Genomic DNA, 25,447 nt, shown 5'->3' on the forward strand with positions numbered 1-25,447 from the left:
AGCCTATGTTTTTTTGTTGCAGCGTGTCGGGGTAGCAAAAAAAAGTCTAAAATAACACGTATTCGTTTTTAATGTAATTTATCTGAAAGTGACTCTCAGTAAGGTTTAAGAAATATTAGCACACAAAATCCGTCAACATTTCTAAGGAGGAGCTAGACGGTTTGGGAAGCTCTATGCTAGTCAGTTGATACAGTACTGTGTATCCTCCGCGCCTATAGGGGCGCTGACGTGTTAATCAACACACCACTCACTTCCTGAATCATCAAACCCGGAAGCGACTCCTTCTCCTGTTTGTTTTTGTCCGGGCTTGTAGAGCATTACTGGACATTTTGTATTACTATGGCTGTCCCACCGCAATTAAAATCCATCCAGCATCATTACAGAACAGCGCTGGAACATGATAAAAGAGACCCGGTGGTAGCGTATTACTGTAAGTGCCTTGTTTACTCTTTCACACTTAACGCTGTGTTAAGCAGGGAATCGTTCCAGGAGTCGGTTCATTAACCGATTCACTTATTTACTCCGTTTGTTACTTTGTACAAGCGAGTTAATTAAACATTACAAGAGACATGGTGGTTAGATAGCTGTTAGATAGTTATCTCTACTTTATACAAACTCATGGTATTATTAATTAACATTCTGTATTGAATCATTTCATATAAAGTTTTCCCAGCTAGTATTAATCAACATTTACTGTTTACTGTTTACAAGCTTGTGTAAGAATGATGGCGAAATTTTGCAACATCCTTTCTTTCTAAACCACCCGGTTTTTCCAGTAGGGTGTGTGTGCGCGCGCGCGCTGTCATTCTAGACAATCATGTGTGTCACTTTGAGGGCAGAGACTGGGTCATGTCTTCACTCCTGTGATTGGTCACTTTTTCAAAGCCCCACCCCATTATGTCACCTGCCCCACCCACAAAACAATGTGCTTGTCATTGTAGAAAGTTGAAAGTTTATTATTCACTATTCATCCACTGACTAATCCATTCTCATACCCTGATGTCATGTCGGGTCTAATTTGGTGGGGGGGTGTGGATAAGAGTCAACCCTAAAGCTTTCACGGCTTGAAATATAAAGACAGATGTGCAGAACCTGGAAAAGTCTACAGAATACCGTCACCTTACATTATTTAAAGGATTATTAGTTTGAATTGTTTGTAATAGAGCAGTGGTTAGAGTTAGGTGACATTCATAAGGCTGCATTGTGTTTTTAGCTCGTTCAGCTTACGCAGATTCGCATGATTCAGCAACAACAGACTTAGTTTGTATGCGTGTTTGCACTAGGGATGTCACGATACCAAAAATCTAGTAGTCGGTACAGATACCACCAAAAGTACTCGATACCAAAGTCGATACCACGGCGTGGTATAAAAATAAAATAAAAAAAATAAATTGAAAACTCTCCTGGAGGACATCCTCCTCTGGCTGATACTGGCAGAGAGGGAGAGAGGGGGGGTATTTTAGTTATCAAACTCTGTCTGACAATGAGTGGAGGTGCACTCCTAAATGCGTGCGCGCATACACACACACACACACAGGGATGTCACGATACCAAAAATCTAGTAGTCGGTACCGATGCCAACAAAAGTACGCGATACCAAAGTCGATCCCACGGTGTGGTATAAAAATAAATAAATAAACAGACACGCGCGCGCGCACACACACCCCTTATACTCTGAATGCAAGCATTAGTTTAAATTCACTGATATGGTGGCAGGCCAAAAAGATTTATTAAAAGCATGAACATTTGAATAATTAATAGTGACATTAGGCTACATGTTGCTGACAGGACACGGGCTGAATGGCGATGCATGGTGGCCCATTAGGAGGTAGTTTATAACACTGCAATGCGTTAGCGTCGTTAACAAATAACTGGCTATCGCTAACATTACATGGAGCATAACGTCAGCTGGTGTCACAGCTACAATGCCAACTGCCTCAAACAAACATAATATAGGGTTCATCTTTAGGATTCGGCTTTGCCAAATTCCAAGTGTTTCCTCGCTTTGTTTGAAATGAACGATAGCATCGGTTGCACACCAGAAACCGATACTAGCTTTCCTCTCTTTTCCTCTCAACGAGTCGGGACGGAGCTAAACTTGTTAAGCTAAGCTAATCTTCTGTAGGTTTTCCCGTGTGCTTGTAGGTGTTCTTCTTCTTCACTACTTGTGGACCGACTAAAACACTTGCGTGTATTTGCTGCCCCCATCAGGTCCGGAAGAATTGCAACCCCGGTACCTCCATTAAAATCGGTTCCAACGATAGTGCAGAAAAACAAGTACCGTCATGTTTTAAATATGTTGGTACCGAAGTATCGGTTCTCGTGACATCTCTAGTTTGCACACAACTACGTGTCAGATAATATGCAACGCGTGTATACACAGAGCAGTGGAGGCTGGCGGATTGTAAAATAGTGAAGGTTTCAGTTGTAGTCGGTCATGTTCATTACCGGTGCAGTTAGTTTATGAGGTCCCGCCCCTTTGAGAGATCTACCAATCGTCATAAGGAGCGTTTATGCGTCCAGAGGCGGGACAAGCGAAGTCCAATAAACTTCAAGACGACTTCTGGGCGTGTCTCAAAAACAGCAACTCAAAAACACGGCTTCTGGGTGTGTCTCAAAAACAACAACTGAAAAAAACACGGCTTCTGGGTGAGTCTCAAAATGATGTCACATGATGAGCAATAATCTTTCCTCCTATAAACCACAGAAGCTTCATTGGAGTCCAATCAGCACTGTATCCGGGACTTGAGAGGTGATTTTCATGCAGGCTGTGCTGTCCACTGAAAACAGTCTGAGTTTAATAAATGAACAGTGTGATAGCTGATGCAGTAAGAGGTCTGATTATTTGATTCACTAAAATCTTAAATTCCACCAACACTGATGATAACATATGTACACTTTGGTAAACATTTCATTGCTGTGTTGTAATGAGGTGAAGAAATCCCGGCTTCATGTGTCGTCTTAAAGCAATCGCCTATGACACAGAGAGCGACTACAGACTACAAACATCTGGAATTTGCAGTCAGAATAAATTCATTGGGATTGGATGGAAAAAAAAACCTAGTTTACTTCCTGCCACGCCTAGAATTAGCTGTAGGAACGCTAAATCGCTGGTCTGTGAGGAATGAGTGCATCATCAGTGACAGTGTTTTGGGAATTAAAAAAAAAATCCTAACCTGTGATACGAAACATTTGTTTTGATTAACAGGTAATTTTAATATTTGTAATGAGATTTTTTTGTTTGTTTTGGAACTATTATGGTTAAAATGGTGGAGTTATTTCACTCCACTAAACCTCAACCAAACAACGTGAGAGTGTGTACAGTGTTGAGTGTTGCAAAACTACAAACTAGCTAAAGACTGAGATCCATTAAAAAAAAAAGTCATCCCAATAAAACCTGGTGTAGATATTGCTATGGAGGTCAATCATATGGTGCAGGAGCATCTACTCTTCACTGCTGAAGCACTTTACACAGCTTCCTTCTTATAAAAGTCAGCTAATGCTGTACTGCCACACGAGGTCAGCATTGACGAGTGAGTAATGTCACTTTAGAGCCATCTGTGGTCTGGAGAACTTTTTAAGAAATTGTTTCATGCTCCAGAATAAAGGTTTAAAAATCTTTAAAAAGCTGCGTCCTGGTGCTCAGTGAGATATGAATTACGGTGCATGTTATTACGGTTTTTAAAAAAGAAAATAAGTATAATGCAGCTCCATGCGGTGATGAATATAATACTCGTGAGCAAATATCTTCTGAGCGATTCCAACTGATCTGTAACCGCAGTTTTCCAAACACGCAGCTCTGAGTCCATTCGCCTTTTACGTACTGTAGATCTTACTTCCCTTTGAAGATTAACACTACACTGTCTGGATTAATTAACCACAGAAATTTGTTCAAGATGATTTTATAGACCCGGACATTATAGACTTCTTCGTCCAAAGCAATAGTTTGCATTGTTTCCCTCCTGCTCCTCTGGATTCGGGCCAACTTCGGAGCCGAGCCGAAGCCACATAATGAGCTCCTTGTAGTTGGAAGAGCGGAGAGTAGGCTGGCATTCCTCGCTGCAGATGTCAGTGAAAATACTTACACTCGTCCCCGCAATACGTCTGTCACACGCCAACCTTACGCTGGAGTACGACCAGAATATCAAATCGAAACCTTTTTCACAGTATTATTATTATTATTATTATAGAGGTGTTTTGTGGTGTTTTGCTGAGGTGTAAGGTTTTTAAAAGTAAAACTATTTAAAAGTTCATATTCGTTCACATCCGTGCTGAAAAAAACAATAGATACCACCATAGAAATTCTAATGGTTTCCACTACAAATACCAGTACAAACCATCAGCTGTTAATCATTAAAACCATTACAAAGTTAAGTATTAACATATTAAGGATGTAGGTCCAAATAATTACCAGTAGAGACCCACAAGGACCATTACAGTTTCCATTAAAACTCATACAATTCCTATTACGTATTCTATGAGGGTTTCTATTGTTCGAATGCGAAAAATATTTTTTTAAATGTTTGTTTTTTTTAAACCACACTAGGTTGCGTGTAATTTCAGGCAGATAATTCTGGTCCAGTCTGAGCTGGAGGTAGCCTGTCATGAATGTAAGAGATTGACGCTTAACCTGCAGCGCCCTCTAGCTTCAGTCTGCTGTTTCAGTCAATTGTGTGTATTTTTTACAGCTTAACTTTGTTTTGATCGTCTGATTTAAATCATGTCCTATGTTTTAGCCTGAGTAGATAAGTGTTTCATTATCTGGCTCCGCCCACTGATTGTATGATTGTGTTTAACAAATCAGTATCAGAAAAGAAGATGTTGATTGGTCCATCAGTACCAGCACTTCTAACCAATCCCACCTGCATAAAGTTGGACAAATCGCACCCCTTCGTGCAGTAAATTATAGCTTTCACCTACCCGTGATCTTTCATTGTCCTGTAAGCATGGCCATCTGCAGGACAGTGAAAACTTATCTACTCCCACAGCTTTGTCACTTGGTCTCACACCTCCTGTTTTTGGTCCTTGTTCATTAATAAGTCCATACAGGATTTTGCTGAGTTTTTTTGTGATTGTTGCGGCCAAAAATGCTTGATGTTGCTGCGGCTTTTTTCAAAATTTGCAACGTAACTTAATCTCTCTTGGAAAAGTACTCAAATTGGCAAAATCGCAGTTGCACGAAATTGTTTTGCACGCTCTGACACAGTGCCGTTTGTTGATAAATGAAACCTTTTAGCTGTACTCATGATCCACGGGCGCTTTGCCCGAGTGCGCGTTGTGACGACGTCACATGACTCATCTGCAGTAGTTTTTAAAAATTCCAAACCCCTCCGAATATTGCGGCGTTTCCTTGATTTTGTGTTCATTTCTGCGATTGCAAAATCTGGGAGGGACTGATCAGTTTCTGCTCTTTAGGCTTGAACAGAACATGTTTTCAGTGTAGAATTCAAATCCAGTCAAGTTGTGAGTCCCAAACTCCAGCATTAGTCACCTCTGATCCCTCACACTGACCGCTATTCTGTTCCACTTAGTAATGCCAACAACAGTAATGACCAAAGATGGCGAAGTGTTGTGAACTAAACAGAATAAAACATTCTGGGATGTTCTGTTATAGAACAGATTTGATTATTTTCCTATAACAGCACACCCCATTGTGTTTTCTTACATTTTAAACATGCAGTAGTAAAGACTGGACCTCTAGTATGCAGGTAGATATAGTACAACACTGAACACAATGTACACAACCCATGTACACAAATCACAGTGTCTGTGGTGGCCAGAAGGTTAATTACCTGAGTGATGATGTTCATGTTTTACCCTGACCTCTGGATTTGGATTTGGCCACTCGGCCATTTGGCTGCTTCATATCTGAATTAGAACACTATAAATACCTGAAAGTATTTTTTCTCATTAGTTCTCGTGAGATTTTCAGCTGAGCAGTCACTACTGCTGTTAGATTGTCATGTAATGCCATTCAGCGCTTTGTTTGGATCTGGTAACATGAGAGTCCTTGAGAAATGTCACTAATTCCATGTAAATATAATAAATTTCTCCATCTTGGAAAAGTGCTTTATATGGATATTCTTTTTTTTAGAAGCACAGCACATTTTTCTGCTCACAGTAATAATATCTGGCTGTGCTGAGCGCTTGCTTACTGGTTTCCACTGGGAGCAGACACGGATGGGGCGGAGTGACAGGGGGCCCAGGATTAAACACAGACGAATAGTCTGGCCCAGAGCCTCAGTTCTCCCGAACAGAGTTTCTCAGCAACTTATTACACCTGCTCCATCAGGTATTATTTTTCAATCATGTTCAACATATTTTCCAGGTTATTTGTACAATAACTGGATTTAATATTTACTGCCCATTATACCAGTCCTCCTAAAGGGCCAGGAAATTACATTTATTTATGGTATTTTGGCAGACGCCCTTATCCAGACCAACTTACGTTCATCTCATTTTACATAGTTGAGCAGTTGAGGGTCCAGCAGTGGCAGTTTGGTGCTGCTAAGATTTAACTCGCAACCTTCCGATCAGAAATCCAGCAGGAGATAAAAGCATCGATTAAAGTCCCTGTGAAGTGCCTTGAAGCGCACAGCATTACTCGATGTGTTGACGTAATTTCTACTGAAACAGGAAGTCAGGGCGGGACATATTGTGTGGGGACCCTCCTCCTTTTAAAATAGCCAATAGCGTTTAGCTTGCCTCACAACCCAGGCTAAGCGGTACTTGACAGTTAGTACCATGGATGTTTATAGTATTGGGGGTGAGACACTTCAGATTCTAAAGAGCGTTTGATTGGACAGAAAATCTGATGAGAAGCTGAAGTGCAGAATGATGTTGAAATTGTTGATCCGTATCGGTGGTGGAGAGTCTGTGCTGTACTTTACTTTACATTACTGTACTGTAATGTTGAATGCGTATATCTTCTAAATGTGAATGTTGTCATGGTTTTTGGAGCACACCAGCTTATAGATAACTTTAAGGTTGTTAATATTCATACTGAAAGTCACAACGGTTAAATTTTGAAAGTGCGACTGGTTGGGATCGAATTAATTGTCAGAAGCACAGAGGTATAAAAAGCTTCAGAATTTTGACCTGTGTTTTTACTGGTTTATAGAAATAGTCTGTAATGTGACACACACAACACTCTGGACGTGTACACAGAGTTTAGCACAAGACCACACGAGCTATGAAAAAGCTGTGATTGTTTAATTTCCTCAGGGAACATTTCATTCCATTGTGTTTACGCTTGATGAGTGTGTGGGAGGTAAAGGGCTTCGTCTTCGTTAGTGGATGATGTCCCCGAGGAGCGGAAACGAACACTTGTTATAAATGTTCTCAGCGGTGACTTGGCGGCTTTTATCCAGCAAGTCGTCCAATTCATTTACGTTCATTATTTATGTGGACTTATTTTTAGTCAACGATTATGTAATATGAATTTTTGTAAATAATCATTTATAAGTCTGGTATACTGGTATACTTTATTAAAATAAACATCAGTTAATACATGTTTTGTTACTTTCTTAACTTTATTTATTGATTCTTTTAATGCTTTTTTTTTTTTCCACTCAAAGTTCATGATTTGATAATGTTAACTAAAATAGTAAACATGAGTTAAAGCAGAGTTTCTCAAACTCACCCCAAAACATGCTTTATTATATAGGACTAATGTAACATTTGAACATGTTATGATGTCAGTAAAACACATACGTGTAACATAAGCCACTAAAGGAATATTCCTCACACTGACTCACCAGTCTAGTGGGAAGTGTCTAGTGGAAAATAATTCACGCCAGTGATACGGCCCGATGCGAAGCAATAGGAACCTGGGTAATATGTGAGCTCATACACTCGTGGTATATCTTGCGTATATCTGGAGCTTCACATCAATATGTACATTCACTAGAGCCGAAATATCTCTGTCCATCAGGATTCCAAGTCGAACTGTACAAATTTTCAGTGATTTTATGTGCAGCAATATTAAGCACACTGACATGCTCTTGTTCTCTAGTTAAAACTTTTCAGCTGTCGTCATGATTTTTGTCATGAGCCACATCTCAAAATGAAAACTCTGACCTTACATTAAAATATATTTACTAATCTAGAAAATCCAGAACACTGATAATGGATTGAAGGTGACATGAGAGGTTTTTAAAATTCATCCGCTAATATTAGTATATTGAAAAAAGACTACAGTAACACACACACTATTCATTTAAACGTGGGTTGTCTGAATGTGAGTATTATTTCAAAATTAGCAAAAATCTGACATTTCTAATATTAATTTGTACAATAAATGAAACAAAATGGGAGATTGTGTGTTTCTCTTGTGACCCCATTTGTAAATCGAGCGACTTCTAGTTTGCGAACTCCTGAGTTAAGGGAACTTTAGTGTAGTATTTGTTTTATTTAGTGCCACTGAAATGTACAGATGACATGTTATATATTATGTTGTATATTTATGATTAATTTGTTCAAGCAATGTTTAAGTAGTTCATTTAGGATTTATAATATACATACATCTTTAATAAAAAAACAAGAATTTTATTCACAAGTTTTAATTTATTTGGGCTTTTCTGTAATCAACACAAGATGAAAAATATACATACAGCACACCTGATATTTAGTTGAATGTCCCTTATCAAGTTTCACCTCAAGCAGAAGCTTTTGGTAACCATCCACCAGCTTCTGGCAGAATTCTGGTTGGATATTTGACCACTCTCGGCCGAATTGGTAAAGTTCAATGACATTGGTTGGTTTCCTGCCCCTGACTAGAATTTTAAGCACAGTCCACAAATTTTCGATAGGGTTGAGATCAGGACTTTGGGAAAGTTATTGTTAGCCTGCTTTATCCATTCCAACCAGCTTTGATGTGTGTTTGGGGTCATTGTCCTGTTGGAACACCCAATTTTGTCCAAGTTTCAACTGTTTGGCTGATTGTTTGAGATTATGGTGAATAATTCTAAGGTAGTCCTCCTTCTTCATTATTCCATGCACTTTGTGCAATACACCAGTTCCACTGGCAGCAAAACAGCCCCAGAGCATAATGCTACCACCACCATGCTTAGCAGTTGGTACAGTGTTCTTTACACCTCCAAACATACCTCTGGTCATTGTGTCCAAACAACTCAATCTTTGTCTCATCTGACTATAAAAATTTCCTTCAGAAGGCTTTTTATTCATATGGTCAGCCGCAAAATTTAGACAGGATTGAATGTGTCGATTTTGGAGCAGGGGCTCCTTTCTTGGGCGGCAGCCTTTCAGTACATGGCGATGTAAAACTGGCTTGACTGTAGACAGTGACACTGATGTTCCAGCAGTTTTCAGTTCATGGCATGCCTGTGCCTTGGTGGTTCCTGGGTTTTTCCTGACCATCCGAACCAGTTTCCTCTCACCTGAGGGTGACAGTTTGGGTCTTCTTCCAGACCTTGGCAAAGTGGCTACACTTCCCAATAACTTATACTTACGTACAGTTGTTTGAACTGATGATCTTAGAATCTGTAATTGTTTAGAAATGGCTCCAAGAGACATTCCTGACTTGTGTAAATCCACCATCATCTTTTTCAGGTCTGCAGTGTGCTCCTTGGACTTTCCCATAGTACTGTGTGTTGGTCAATCCAATGAGTGCTGTCAAACAATCCCTTTTTATTAGGTTTTGTTGGCACAGAGAAGCGGCCAGCTGTATTCAATCATGATCACTAACAGGAAATTAAGAGGCCTTAGTCTTAAAGGATATTTTTGGAACTTTCAGCACCACTGAATTAATAATCAAAGTGTTTGTATGTATATTTTTGACCCTGGTATGTGTAATTTTGGTCCTGTGTTGATTACAGAAAACCCCAAATGAATTAAAACTTGAGCCAAATTCTTGTTTTTTAAAATTTTTTATTAAAAATGTATGTTGTACAATCATTCTGCCCCAGAAATAGAACAGTTCATAGAAATTATTGAAATCCCAATATTGCCATGACATTTACGTCCATGATAAGTGTATGTAAACTTGCGACCGCAACTTTATTTATTTATTTATCCTGTTTCTTCCACTGTAAAATCTTGTTTGTCACGTGTTTCATGTGTTCCAGGTCGTCTTTATGCCATGCAGACAGGGATGAAACTGGACAGTAAGACTCCAGAATGCCGTAAGTTCCTGGTGAAGCTGATGGATCAGCTGGAGATGGTAAGAGTCGCCTGTGAATACAATACAGTAGAACAGCAATGAGAAGGCATTCGTGGCCAGTTTGGGAGGCTAAAGTCAAACTTGATCGGTGTCTGAGAGAGTAAAGCCTTCCATCTCACTAGAACAACACTTGATAAGATAATTGTTTGTATTAAGTAAATCAGTGTTCCATCAATATGAGGCGTTTTAAATAAAATGTCCGAGATTGAAGTCTGCGCATGTCTCTCAGTGTGTCTGATAATCACTTTAAATGAATACCCCCAGTAATGAAGAGAGAGCAACATCATGGTGAATCTGAACATATTTTACTAAATAAAGAAGAATCAGAAAAATAGGATTAATTTCATTACTGTTTGTGTGTGTGTGTGTATTTTTATTTAGGTTATTTTTGTATTCATCATAAATGGTAGCGTGAGAAAATGAGTGGCCGGTTCATTAATCCTTTTTTGTTCAGCAGATCATTTAGAGAAAGGTGAGTTAACAGTTAAAGGACACAGTGTAAAGCCCAGTTCAGATGGGGTTCGTTCATCAGCAGGACGTCTGTAATTGATTTTCTCCTCAGTGCTGATAACTCTCACATCGGGAGAGCAATGATCTGACCAGAGCAGGAGAGAGTTTCCAGCATGAACCCGGATGTTTGCATCACACAACCATGTGATCACTGTCAGAGATACAGCTAGTCATTAGTGTTTTTTTATTTATCTTCCATATAATAGTTGATGCTATTGTGTGTATGTGAATATAAAGTAATGTAACGTTTTATACCGGTAGCTGCTTTAATCAGCCTGCAGAATCTCGCTTTTCTTTATGCCTTTATTTTCTTTCTCCCAGTTAGCGTGTGTGGTCAAGGTTTTAGCACCCAAGTTCCTCTTCGAAAGCATAATTTTTTTTCATTTTGCAATGCGGTTTAATATCTGAGGGAGGGTCACTGATACACGTGACTAAATACAGCAAGCAGCAGCAGTCAAACATCTGCATGGAAAATCTGTGCGTGTATCTAGATGAGCACTGAGTTTAGAGAAATGATAATAGATAATTCAGTCTGTAATTTTCTCAGAGGAGGATGGAGGGGGAAACCGACAGTACATTTAATCCCGTCCGGATAGAGCGAAAGATCAGTTTGAGACCGTGGCATTGAGACATTAATTATATTTGATGTTAGCTCACTGTTTTGTGCTCTCTGACAGACACATATGTGCAGAAACTGGCATTTTATGTTGTCCTGGCATCTTCTAGGACTGGGCCTCATGGGGAAAAATTGTCAGACCTGATCCCTTGCCCAGGAATTCAAATACTCGTTCATTTCCTCTGTCAGAGTAACACATCTCTATGCTGAACACGCAGTGAAAGTACAGTATGTGTGAGCTGTGATTGTTTATTTGGAGAGGTGGGATCTTTGTAGAACCTTGGATTATCTGGGTCATCTCAAGTGGTCCAGTGCTGGTTGCTTGATCATTTTTAATTCTCCGATTTTTTTTTTTGTGATTATTTCTATGTATTGGCATTGTAAAACCACTAGGTTTTTTAAAATTATTATTTATTTTACTTAGTTTAATCAAGGGTTCAGTGTTATTCAAATCTAGCCCTCGAGGTTCACTGTCCTGCAGAGTTTAGCTCCAAGCCTAATCAAACACACCTGAACATCTGATCACGCTAAGCAAGGACTTTAGGATTACTAGGAAATTACAGGCAGGTGAGTTTGGAGGTTGGAGCTAAACTCTGCGGATTTGAAGAACCCTGTGATAGATCATGCTTTACTGTTGCCGATATCAAATGTAGTAACATTTTAGACCTCAGTGACAAGCATAAGCTATTGTAGGTCAATCATAGACATAAATACTGCAAAATACTGTTAATTTTTATTATTTGTTATGCTTATATTACTGTTCATTTCTCAAAATGCATGAATAAAGTAGGCTTTTCCAAAGATTTCTACTAGCCCTCTCTCTGTAACCAGTGAAATCTAAAACTTACAATTTACTGTAGAATGCTACTATAGAGGACTATAAAATTCTGTAAAAATTCTGTAAAAATATTCTGTAAAAATTTCAGGTTTGTATCTGGTCCCGCACCAGAGATATTCAACCTGAAAGTGAGGGGAATTAAATAAAAAAATAAAAAAATAAAATAAAAAAAAGGACTTTCTCGTCCCCATAAAAAAGAGAAACCTGAAATGTTCTGTATGCACACTGTTCTTATCCAGGTACAGTCTTAAAAAAAAATTAAGACTGAAACATGAATCCTTCCCATTTTGACCTTAAACTTGATCTTAAAAGTGGAACTGTGAGCAATTTTGAGCATTACATTTGGACTTAAGTTCTAAATCTAAGGAGCAAGAATGTGCAGAATGTTTATATATGTGCATGTACCTTGTAAAGCGCTCTAGAGGAGCTAGGACCCTCCTGAGCTGAGATATTTCCGTAAACAGCTGAAGTTTCCGTAACCAAAATTTGTTGTAGGCCATGACAAAGAAGGCTGTCTTAGTTAAACCAAGTAAAATTACAAACAAACAAACAAAAAAAATAGTGGTTTTGCAATGCCAATACACAGAGGGAATCACTCAAAAAAAAAAAAAAAAAAAACATTTAATGGAAAATAAAAAATGGTCAAGCAACCAACTTTACAGTTATTGAACCACTTGAGATGGACTGACCCATCTGTAAAGATGTTATCTAGATGCCACAGCTGGTAGATGCAATGAAAATTCACGTGCATGTATAAACCAACAAGGAAATGGTTAGGTTTGCTGTTTCACTTTTGAAAATAATTGTAGGTATGTTTCAAATAAAAATTATTTCCAATTCTCTTGGTCACTCCTTATGGTAAAGTACCGTTTATGGACTGAAAGTCATGGCCAAAAGCCTCTGACACAAAATGTCCACATGCTTCATTCATGGTCTGGTGAAACTACTGTTCTGCTCTTGTTGTCCTTAAAAAATACAGGCCTTCTTTAGTACTGCTGGTCAGCCAATTAAAAGTGGCTCCAGTGTTCTTGTGTACTTGAGGGGCTTGTAATAAGCCCCAGGGAGAGTGACTAGTGCATAGTGACTACATCCAGCCTGGGAACTTTTCTTTTGGACCGAGCCACTGAGGACACACATTCACCCTGTTCAACAACTGATCTACTGTTGCGCCGTTACATGCTTCCATGGGATAGTTTTCAAATAATAAAAAAAAAACCTAGTTTATGGATAAGTCTGTATTAGAGAAGTTAGAGCTAACGATGACTAACAAAAGATGACTTTAATAAAAGTTGGCTTATTTTCACATGCATGCACGTACACACACACACACACACACACACACACACACACACACACACACACACACACACACACACACACACACAATGTGATGGCTGGTAGAACTTTCCCCTGGCTAACAAATAGATACTCAGCACACCAGCCCGCTAATCACGTGTGGGCTAGTCTCCAGAAAACTTTAATTACATTGGGATTCTGGAGAGGAACCAGAGTAGCTGATGCATCCCAGGAATCGATGAGTCATGGAAAGCCCATGCTGCTCAGATTGTCCCGCAGCAGGGATTTAACAGTAACATACACACTTTTTTAATATTGCCTCAACACATTCCAAAGCCTGGAATGCTGTCTATTTGAAGCTGTGAGAAATGCTGCGTTCTGTTTCTTGCTTTGTAATCAGTTCAACAAATAATTTAACAAGCTGCTTTGTGCTGTTTGTTGCAGATGAAGCAAGAGCTCAGCACCAATGAATCGATCTCCCAAGAGGTTGTGGGCAACGCCCATATCGAGAACTATGCCCTAAAAATGTTCCTCTACGCCGACAACGAGGATCGATCAGGTCGCTTCCACAAGTAAGAGCTTGTGGCTCCGTCTGAGCTGTTTAAATCAGAAATATTTGGTCATATACTTTTGTTGGGGTTTAAAGCTTCCAGAAAGCCACCTCGAGTTATTTCAGCTGCCCTCTTCCTGCTGTATAGGCGTGTCAGTATCTCAGGCCATCGTGCAGCTGACGTTCATGTTGGTTATTACTCAGTGTGTTCATGTTGGTTATTACAGCGTGTACTGTACACAGTCCTCATATTCTACCCTCCAGGAAGCAATACCATCCACCTGACTTACACAGGACCTTACAAGAAAACTAGACATTTAAAATTTAATATTTAGATGCAGGAGAGGAAAATCATAATGATTTCCCCAATCTCTTGCCACATGTCTCATATTTTGATTGCATGTGGGGAAAATATGTGCGAGGGATTGTGGAAGGGTGCTAGGGTTAGGGTTCTTCAGAAAAAGTGATCTGGTTTCAACTGTATGCAAATCTGACCCATCGGATAAAAGACATCTTTTCATCCTCTGTACGCATTCAGTTTTACAATACATTTACATATAGTTCCAACATGGAGAAGAAATTAGTAACAGCCACACCCCCCCCCCCCCCCCCCCCCCCCCGAGACATGTTGCAGCACATTTTATAGCAGGTTTTTAAAAATTATTTATTTTTATAACGTTTGAGCAGGAAATGTGAGTCACTAAATGATGCTGTAATATAAAAATAAGGAATGTTTTAACTTCACAGCTCAGAATGAAGAAGTTTACGATAGTAGCCCGCTTGAATACGAAGATTTATGTGAAATCCACTATGATTTTATGATTTTATCGGTGAGATTTATTCACGTCCTTCGCTGCAGATGGACAAGCCCCTCAAGTGTTAAGGTGCTAGAGGAGGAAGCGGAGGGAAATATTTGCTCGGCATGCAGTAGACATTCAGCCAACAACATTGAAAAAAATAAACTAATAACTATATTATTGTTTTTTTCCCTTCACTTTGCAAAGGTCCTTGTGTAACACAAGATGAATTAAATGAATAAGGATACCCTGTGCTATATGTTTGGTAATTATTGACCGTAGAGTCCTTACTAGGTCACTTGCGCTCAGGGTAGCCAGGGGTCACAGGGTTTATACTAGATTAGGCTAGTTGTCTTAAAGTAGTAAGCAAACGTGAACTCACTTGTTGCTCGAATGGAGAAGCTCTTGAGTTAGCATACACAAGTTAGCAAAGAAAAGGCAGGAGCCTTCAGCTGGTTCAAGTATGCATTCTGACAGGGGTGTGGCGACGTCTTGGGCCATTACAGGGTGTTTCAGGACATCTGTGCCTCATACTTTTGTAAGAGTTTTTTCTGACTGGAATGTGACCACGCCCACCATGTCTGGGTCACACAAGTTTACTTTACTGTGGATGAGTGATGTGGCGTGCAGGTGTGGCGATCGATCACACTTCGTCTTGTAGTGAGATGCCGAAGTGGAATGCTTGAAAGAGAAGTTCAGGTTCTCTGATGATGAGAAGGAGTGTGAGGTATCTGTGCAGACCACCGTGCTTGTGTAAAGTGAGGAAGAGGTCACGGCTGTCAGCCAATGAGAGTTGGCGTATTTGAATAAGGGCTTTCTATTGTCCTATACCTCACTCATGCTGTCCGAGACGAACTGGGCTTATGGTCCTGATGGAACTGAATTGTTTGTTTGTGCCACATTGGAAATGTTCACTGTGTTATATTTGTTGACTTCCTGTTAATAGAATGCACAGGCAGTATTTGCTTGTTTTGATTTATTTAGTATTGTTTGCACGTGTATAGCTACACACACACACATCTTCTCCTTTCTTCCCAGGAATATGATCAAGTCTTTCTACACCTCAAGCCTCCTGTTCGATGTGCTGTCTGTGTTTGGCGAGTTGTCAGAGGAGGTAAGACACTAAAATAGAGTTTTGACTCAGACTTTTCTCTGAAATCGACAGCACCATTGTGTGGCAAACCTCTGTTTCTCAGAAGCGGTTCCGGGACCTGTGGCTCACCACTCCAGATAATCACAGTTTCACATGTTTGATTCTTGAGAATGTTGTATTGTGGCTGGAAATTGTGGCTCATTCAGGCCTCTGATTCTCTCTTTCCAACATCCATCCATAATAGTCCTTTGTGTCTTCGACTCCATGGCTACTGATGGCTGCTTTTTTTTATTTTATATTTTTTTATTCTTTATTTCTTTTTTCTCCCCCAAACAGAATGGACTGACCTGCATTTAAGAATTGACAGGGAGTGTTTCCCTGAGTGTTGTTTGCACTCCCTCCAAGGGCCAGACATTTTCTTACCATCAAGTTCTGATTGGCTGCACTGTTTAAATAGTGCGCCTTGTCTGAGTAACGTTAACCCGGACAATGGAGCCTCAGATTAAGTCTTCCATTCTAGGCTGCTCTCTGAGCAGGTCACAGAGTCGTACCTTACTGGATTACTTATTAGAAGGGAAGCATTTCTACAACACACTCACCTCTAATGTATGTCCGAGCAGGTCCTGAGTAGTGAAGAAAAAGACTCGTGGGCGTTTGATGGATTTGGTGCTGAATTTGTGACACAATCCGTGTGTCACCTGTTCCGTCCATATGCAATCCATGAAAGGAAAATTTAAAAGCAAACAAAAAAAATCCCAGACTTCTTTTCTAAATGTATTGCCTTTGCATTGGGTTCAGAAAAATTGCATTTCTTCTGTTTCAGTAGAAAATCTAGACTGATCTTTTGAGAATATTGGCCTATACTACACTGAATAGTAGACGTTTGTTTAGATGTTTTGACCTGGAAGAAATGACAGCCTTCTTAGAAATTTCAGTCTCCAAGCTGTTATATGAAGTACATTTTCCACAACATCATGATGTTTGCTAGGTGGATACACTGCTCAGATTGAAAAATAATAACGTTGCCAGATTAAGCAATGATATTTTGGCTTCAACAAATTGACCACATTAATGGACCTGTCTGTTGCAGTTTATATGAGTTTGTCATCCACATGTCCTTTTCTTCACAACTTGTGGACCTTCAGAAGCATTCCTCTACACGATTTGAGCCAGACTGGTGGACATATTGGTGCATGTCATTCCATCATTGATTATGACCGTGACCTCTGTATACAACTCCAGCGGTGCTGTCTCTGACATCTTTTAGCTTTTCCCCCAGTTTTCCCAGTTTAGATCCTCATACACATCTCCTGCTGCTGGTGTCCCTTGCATGTGTGTGGATGAAACAAGTTTTGTTAAGAATGTGAAATGGAAAATGGAGGATTTAGGATTTTTGTGCCAGTGCTTGTATAAAAAAAAAAAAAAAAAAAAAAGAAACCAAAAAACCGTGATTTTTTTATTTTCCTTTTTGTTCGCAGAGCTGATATACTCCGGTTTCCTCCCCCAGTCCAAAGACATGCATGGTAGGCTGATTGGCATGTCCAAAGTGTCCGTAGTGTATGAATGGGTGTGTGAGTGTGTATGTGATTGTGCCCTGCGATGGATTGGCACCCTGTCCAGGGTGTACCCCGCCTTGTGCCCGATGCTCCCTGGGATAGGCTCGAGGTTTCCATGTGACCCTGAAGGAAGGATAAGCGGTATAGAAGATGGATGGATGGATGATGCACTGATTTGCCTCTCTGCTTTCGCACAGTCACTATTGTTTTTTAAAATCAGTTTATGAGCCTAGTTATTTAAAGCCAGTCCCTCCAGGATTTTCGATTGCAGAAATGAACGCACAATCAAGGGAACCCCTTGCAAAATTCGGAGGAGAATTTTTCAAAATTACAGTAGATTTTCCACAGATTTGGACCAAGACGCGTCATGTGACATCACAACGTCAAAGCCCTCTTTGATTCACCTGCGTCGAACATGAGTACATCTAAAAGGTCTCATTTACCAACAAACGTCACTTTCCTGCAGTTACAGGTTCACCAATTCGAGTAGTTTTACGAAAAAATAAGCACTAATACATTTGGGTGGGGGGAAAGGCGCAGCAAAGTCAAGCACTTTTGGCTGCACCAAGCACAAAAAACTCCCTGAAATCCTGTACAACAGATCTGTAAAACAGATCCTCATGACCTGCTCTGAGTGAGATGACAGAACCTGCTTAAAATACTTATGTTGTCGTAAAGAGTTCTAAAATGATTCATGTCCCCCTTCCCTTTGTGTGAAGCTGTAAAGACCTCATCATCAGCCCAAAGCCCACACACTATTGGTTTTATCTCCTCTCGCAGCTCCTGTTATGGTGCCATGACACTGCTTATCTTAATCATTTATCACTATTGACACTCTCTTTCTCTCTCACTCTCTCACCACCTATCCAGAACATTGAGCACAGGAAGTACGCTAGATGGAAGGCGGCCTACATTCATAACTGCCTAAAGAGCGGTGAGACTCCTCAAGCAGGGCCTATTGGCATGGAAGGGGAAGCGTATGGTGAGTTCTGATATAATATCAGCACGTCCTTCCACAAACAACCTCAACTATGTCTCCTATTAAGAAAATACACACAGGCTCAAGCTTTTTCTTCATGGTTAGAGCACTAAGCAGAAAAGGTTAGCTCATTGTATGCTTTATCAGATTGTGAGAGGCCCAAAGGAGAGCACTTCCCAGCTCGCAGTCCAGCTCTTGCCTTCCCCTGTAAGAGTGCAGAAATGAACTGTTGAATGGGTGAAGGTTGAGATGGTCCTACACCGAGTTCTTAATGCCCATCTTCTGTTATTTATTTCAGTGTTTTTGAAATACTCATATATAAATCATTTGTGCTTTATGAGTTTGTGTGCATCATTATGGTATCACAAAACAGTTTAAAGGATGTGATGTAGAAGGTGAGCTGCTTTTTACTTGGTAAACACTATTTGTTCATGTGAAGACACAAAACAAATTTACATGTATGTATAGCTCAGACATATAACAATAAAATACTGCAGATAATAGACTGGCAGTCTGACCAACATACTGTAGAGCTGTGTATGTATATATTAAACACACATCCTTCAGAAGGAGGAAACATATGAAGATGTTCAAATGTGGGTTTAAAATGACCTTGATTTAAAAAAAAAGGCAGCATTGCCTGGTAGCATCAGTGTTGTAGGACTTAGCCTAAGAATGGGACGAAATTATGGAGATTTTTGTGTTCACGAGTAGATGAGATGAAGCCGAGCCGGCAGGTTAGCTCGCTTTTTTCCCCCTCTCATAACATCTGCTGGGCGGACCATGTTTAAACTGAATTCTGCAGGTCAAAGATGAAGTCATCTTCTTATGGATCCTCAGAGACACACACACACACGTGCACATATGTGCAGAGGCCCAGCGTGAGAGTTTCACACGTAGCTCATATCATTACTGTTTATTATTAATTATACCACAGCTCCATACCCTTCTTGTTTACAGCTAATCGAAGATGGGTGTGGTTTGTATGTGTGTATGTCTTGCTGTTGAAATGTTCTTTCTGATCATGCCCTTCAGTAAGTAGCTGAGGCTTCACACTCAATCACTGACCTCATGCTAGGTTAGTGGAAACCACATGAAGCGTTCCCAGCAGAAAGTGATGTCATAAACGCAGCATATTCCTGAGCCTCGGCATCTTACTGAGCCTCGACATCTTGCAGCAGGAAGTCTGTGTTTCTTACGCCTTATGTAATGTCTCGTTCCCTGCCTCAGCTCGACTCTAGTGAGGTCCTGAGCTGATCATACACAAGTGTATTTACATTTCCTGTGGTCCATCTTCATTCATTATAGCTACTGTGTTCCATATTGTGTCTCAGTATAATAATTATTCCCTCTGATATCTGGTCATTGTGGTGCAGTTGATTTTATACACAGCGATGATGAATTCTTTGTTCTGATTTGGTTAGAATTCAATGCTGGGTAATTAGGGGCCAAGCACCGGAGGCGCGTAGACACACTGTTGTTATTGTACCTTTTCTTCTTCTTCCGGCTAGGGTGTCTATGGCAGCCCATAGAACCGTCTGGTAAAAAGTTGCGACATGTGGCACACTGATTGAGGAGTGTCTACGGAACATTCTGACCAAAGTGCTGCCAACGCTGTAGTGCCACCATCGGGTCAAATTTGGGCCTAATTTTGAAGTATGTTTTTTGAAGTCAGGCATCCCTGGATTCCTTGGCTCGAGGTGAATTCAACACACCCTAATGCGCCTAATTAGATTTTCCACCATCAGTTATGTCCAATCATCAACAAATTTGGCTTATGCAACAATTGTTGTGCATCCCAAAAATACTGCTTTTATTATTAGTATTATTATTGTATTTGTATTCATTCATTTATTTATTTATTTTTAAACAGCACACATTATAGTAATGTGCTCATTCTAATATGTTTATTTCTTCCATACTGCACAGTACCATGATATTTAACATACACGGTTTTGGACACTTTAAATCACTGCTTCCTCTGTTCCAGTCAAAACGAAGCATAAGGACACTTTTTTGGCCAAACATTCCTTATTTTAGCTATATCACAGTAATCCTGTGCTTCTGTTCAGCAGATGGGATTCGACTGAAACAAGGCTGGACAAAACAGTATATCTACACTTTGGAATACATGTTAAAAATCCTGCCTAATATCTTATTAACTTTTTAAATGGTCAGTCCTATTTATGCTTACATACTACCAGATAACATAACCAGGGTAAGGTGACTAGTTAGCTTTTCAATACATTAATGAACCCCATAGTTCTGCTTTTATCTGTGTTGTAAGTGCCTGAGGAAACTGAACAGGAAACTGTATAGAAATAAAGCTATGAACAGTGGAATATAATAGTTGTGATCAGGAGTTACTGGACTAGTTGATATTTTCCTGCTTGGCCAGTCACTTTGTCTGCGAGGACGTCGAATGGAGTGAAATTTCTCATCCGGAGACAAACGCTGGCATTAACAGGACTTACTGGAACTACTGACCTTGTTCTCATTCTCCAAATGTAGTCAAGCAGCCGAGACACGTCCAGTGTTCAGCTTTGTGGCAACTTCATGCCTAAATCATCACACGCTCTCCTCAAACTGTATCAAGTTGTTATGTAAGCTCAAATGTACCAGCTTCCGCCAATGTGATAAACGTGAAGAGAAGTGTAGGGCTAGAAAGAGTAGTAGCAGTCATGTTTAAATCTTAATGACCTTACCTTCTCTGTATTCAGATGTAGGTATGAGGTATCATTTAATGTTTTCCTAAAATCTGGAGCTGAAATTCTAAGTGATTTTAAAAAAAATAAATCTATATTTATAAAATATAGCTCCAGTTGGATTTGTATATAATAAGGTATGAGGAAAATCATTACAGTATTCTACTAATCAAGTATTTTGTCTGGAAACAAAATAAACAAAAATGACAACGCAACTCCCAAAAAGCTGTGTGAGGCAAACTGTTAATTTTGGTAAGACCAGAGAGAGTTTGCATTACAGAAGGCTCCCTTAGCTAAATGCAAACAATAGTTATTACACTCCTTTCCATACTTCTTAGGGATACTATACTAGAATGATGTATGGTGTATGTACTACAATATACAGTAATACAGTGTGATTTGAGTTTTTGCTCAGTACTGCAGGTTCCCAGAAACATCTCACTCCTCTGTCTCGCCCCATTTGTAATAATATCCATCTGTTTGCAATTTTCTCACCGTTATTTCTCTGAATTTGGCAGGCGAAGCAATGTGGGTCAGAAATACTGGGGCCAGCACACCCAAGCTCAGAGGAATTCTCACTGTCATTCAGCACTGGGTGATGCTTTTAAAACTGTATATGATAAATAATGGATCTTTTTAATAAAGAGATGCTCTGGTGCTGCAAGCAGGATGTAGTTTGGCATCCAGCTGGTGCAAAATTGAAGAAACTGGATAGAAATTAGTTTTTGCTTAACTGATGACAGTTTCTTGTAGCTGCACTATTATTACTTTTTTATGAACTCATCTATGCACCCTGTGCACATCTGTGAGACGTGAAGACTGGCGCCGTCCTTCACGCCTGAATTCTGTTCCAATGTGAGAAATATAGGCATTAAATCAGGGTTGTTTTGGGGAGATGCATCTCACTACCTCGCTCACTCTGTCACTAGCAGGACTAAGCTGTCCTCGGGTGCGACCGTGTGTCCTCGTGTGCGACAGCGTGTCCTCTTCAAAGTTATGTAGTCCACTTGTAGCCTCGAACAAGGTTGTTTTAAACTCACTTTAGTGCCAGAACGTGCGAAAAATTATACCGTGAGGCCAGTAGACTTGATTGATTGGCCTTTCATAGATTTGCTAGCTGGTTTTTGGCTCCTAATAGTTCTTAGGTGAGAAGTTGTACAATCCTGTGTTGATGTTTACATGCTCTCCACATAGATGATGAGTTCGGCACTGAAGCTGGTGGTCCATCCTATGCGTCTTTTGGTGCACCTCAGCCGCAACCCTCCTCCAGTGCAGATTTGGCAGACCAAGGACCAGCATCTATCCCTCCACCCAACTATAGCACTATCCAGGTTCCTCCTGGCTCTCACGCTCCAGCCAACACACCTGCAGATCTTCCTCATCCAGCAGGTAAAGCCTGAACTTCAGCTTGGCATATTTCCTCCCTCTGAATTCTTATTGGTTCTTTGGATGGTCAGTAGGGGTCAACGATGTTTTGGTTCATTAGCAGGTCTCTGTGCTTCCTAATCAGCTTATTTGTCATGATAATGAGGCGTCATTATGATGATTACCTTAGTTGAGGTTCTGGTGTCTGTTTTATCTCAGTATAATTAATGCAACAACAAAATAATGCTAAAGCAGGTTTCTCAAGTCCCACATCCATTGATTCTTTTCTGTTTGTGTGCTCAGTGCTCTGATGGTTGTCATTCCTACCACTTCAGACTTCCATAGACTCGAACTGTAATCTGCTCGGGGTACACAGAGAAATGTCCCATTTTGGCTGCTGAAATCAGAATTGACTCCATTTCAGCTATTTGAGATTTAATGTTTTGTAATTGTTGTGCATCTGTGTGTTGTATCCTGTGTATATTCTAATCAATACACTGCGTCTAAATCTTTTGCACGATACTGTATGTGATGATTAACAGTTGTTTCTGTTCAGCCGAGCCCATGAAACCAGTTCCGGTTCCCCGGGCTGTGCAAGTCACTGACCCCTTGCCCCTCAACGTAATCCAGCAAGGTATAATAACATATGTTATAATAACAATAACTCTTTAACATATGATTTATTCTCAGCAAATGCTCAGATCATCAGACTCCGAAGAGGCACGCACTCAGTACGTTTACATGGACAACAATAATCTGATATTAACCCGATTAAGACGATACTCTGTTTAAGAAATTACCATGTATACAGCGATTATTGATCGAAATAAGACGTGTGGGGTATTCCTGTTTTAGTCGCATTATCAAAGCAAATTACAGACATGTTCACACCTTAATCACACTATTAACGTCGTGTGGGAGTTTTCACCGCATTTTGCAACAGGACACATATACACACGGCAGTGCTCAACTGTTTGACGGCAAACTAGAGAGCACGGCCGCGTCTGAAACTGCGTACTTAAGTATGTGGATTCAGACGCAGCCCGTGGCTTCAAACAGTCATCTGTTTGCACGTAAAGCACTTGTAGCTTCCGTAAAATTAAAAATGAAACACCCAGAACTGGATACGGTACCATAACGAAAACGAACTGTATGTCGATACGTGAAATTCTGTAGGGAACGTCGGACGGTGTGGTGTGGGGACGTAATGACGTGTGCCGTTAATCGATCTATGTTCTATAACATGTAAAACAGGAACATAAAAGGAATATTCTAAAAGCGACTCATGTAAACACCTTAATCACAATATTGTCTTATTCAGAATAAGGTCAATAATTAGATTACTGCTGTCCATGTAAACATAGTCACTGACACTACTCAGGTGTGCTTCAAACACCTGATCTTGATGAGACGAAAAACCACTTGATTAATAAAATAATGAGTACAGTACCAGCTGTGTAACATCACAGCATTTTGACTGAATTAATGAATTTTTGTTTAATTGGAAAAACAAAAAATTATTGTTTTCTTTCATGCTGTCTGATTAGCTAAAACTGTATCCTGTGGAAAGCTCACTAACAGGTTTGTAACCTAGTTAATAACTATGCATTACTTCATATGAAGCAGCTCAGAATAAGTGAGAGCTGGTGTGAAAAGCTGGAAGAGAGGTGCAGATGGAAGTAATTCAAAATATTTCTTGTGCTGCTATAAATCACTCTTGGGAGAGGTGTCTAAATCTTCAACTCCCCCAAAATGATGTATTGTGCTTACAAGCGTTTAGTCATATTAACCTGAGCCTTTGGTTTGCATTGTTGCATTTGGTTCACAAAGCTTGTGTAAAAAAAACGAGGCCAATTACAGAACAGTTCTGTGTTTATTGGTGTTTGGAGTTCTGAGTTGTGTTACGAGTTAGAATGTGAGCTACCGTCTCACTGTATATCTCATTTATTGCTCTCATTTACGACTTTAACTTCCCTGTAGGTGATGTGCGTCTCACACCAGAGGACTTCACCCGAGCTCAGAAGTACTGCAAGTATGCAGGCAGCGCGTTACAGTATGAAGACGTCGCCACTGCTCTCCAGAATCTACAGAAAGCCATCAAACTTCTAACCACTGGCAAAGAATGAGAGCTTTGTGTGCTTAGTTTATCATTCTCTATGACTGACCTGCCCCATGTGAACTGTGCAGTTCGACTCAAGATCACTCAATAAAACATCCTTTCCACATCTGCACTATTACTGGCTGCTCATAACAAATAAAAAAATAAAAAACAGATAGAGATTAGGATTATAATCTATCAGGTGCATGTGAATTTACCCTTTGATGATATGCTATATGAGGTTAAAGGAATGCAGTCATTAATGACTCCTGGATTTGAATGAATAGAATGATTCCAGATTTTCCTCTTTTCTTTTAAATAGTTTAATGCACTACTGTGTCTCTTTTCTGGTGCAAAGGGTTTTGCGATTAGGTGAACTGCTTACTCTAAATTGTGTGTAAATGGTGCCCTGTGATGGACTGGCGTTCCCATCCAGTGCTCCGGCTCCACTACAATCATGACCAGGATAAAGCGCTTACTGAAGATGAAGGAAAAATAAACAACATACTATTCAGTTCGTCCGTATTCTTCTGTCTTTGATGATTAGCGTATGCTGAGCTACAATAGTCATATTTTATAAACAACAGCAGATTTAGGAAGCTATAATGTGTAATCTCTTCTTATGGGTCCCATTTCATCACGTTATTTCTACTGCAATATTGTAATATTATCACTCTCTCTATCTCTCTCTCTCCAGTCTTGGCAGAAAAAGAAAGTACACCCCCCCTTCAATTCAAGTTTTTAGTTATCAAGGCCTGAATAACAATTGTGTGGTCCTCACCAACTTCTATAAACTAACATATAACCTCAGGTGACGACAAAATAAAAACCACAACAGATTTCAATATGCAGTAATTTTTTTCC

At 39.9% G+C, this 25,447-nt stretch overlaps 1 protein-coding gene across 1 annotated transcript; it reads left to right on the forward strand.

Annotated features, from left to right (window-relative positions):
* vta1 (vesicle (multivesicular body) trafficking 1) lies at positions 1 to 25,100 on the forward strand. The gene is made up of 8 exons (XM_053646621.1): positions 1 to 430; positions 10,086 to 10,180; positions 13,885 to 14,012; positions 15,826 to 15,901; positions 18,307 to 18,418; positions 22,315 to 22,509; positions 23,042 to 23,119; positions 24,466 to 25,100. Exons 1-8 carry the CDS (start codon positions 340 to 342, stop codon positions 24,609 to 24,611), a joined length of 921 nt encoding a protein of 306 aa, XP_053502596.1. The 5' UTR covers positions 1 to 339; the 3' UTR covers positions 24,612 to 25,100.
* Positions 25,101 to 25,447: the final 347 nt, after the last annotated feature.

The sequence above is a fragment of the Ictalurus furcatus genome, chromosome 2, assembly GCF_023375685.1.
Source record: "Ictalurus furcatus strain D&B chromosome 2, Billie_1.0, whole genome shotgun sequence".
Classification (NCBI taxonomy): Eukaryota; Metazoa; Chordata; class Actinopteri; order Siluriformes; family Ictaluridae; genus Ictalurus; species Ictalurus furcatus.

Excerpts from the sequence above, each read along its gene's own strand:
- vta1 (XM_053646621.1), top strand. The coding sequence starts at position 340 with ATGGCTGTCCCACCGCAATTAAAATCCATCCAGCATCATTACAGAACA. Across the intron at positions 14,013-15,825 it reads CGATCAGGTCGCTTCCACAA|GAATATGATCAAGTCTTTCT; the intron begins GTAAGAGCTTGT and ends CTTTCTTCCCAG. Across the intron at positions 22,510-23,041 it reads AGATCTTCCTCATCCAGCAG|CCGAGCCCATGAAACCAGTT; the intron begins GTAAAGCCTGAA and ends GTTTCTGTTCAG.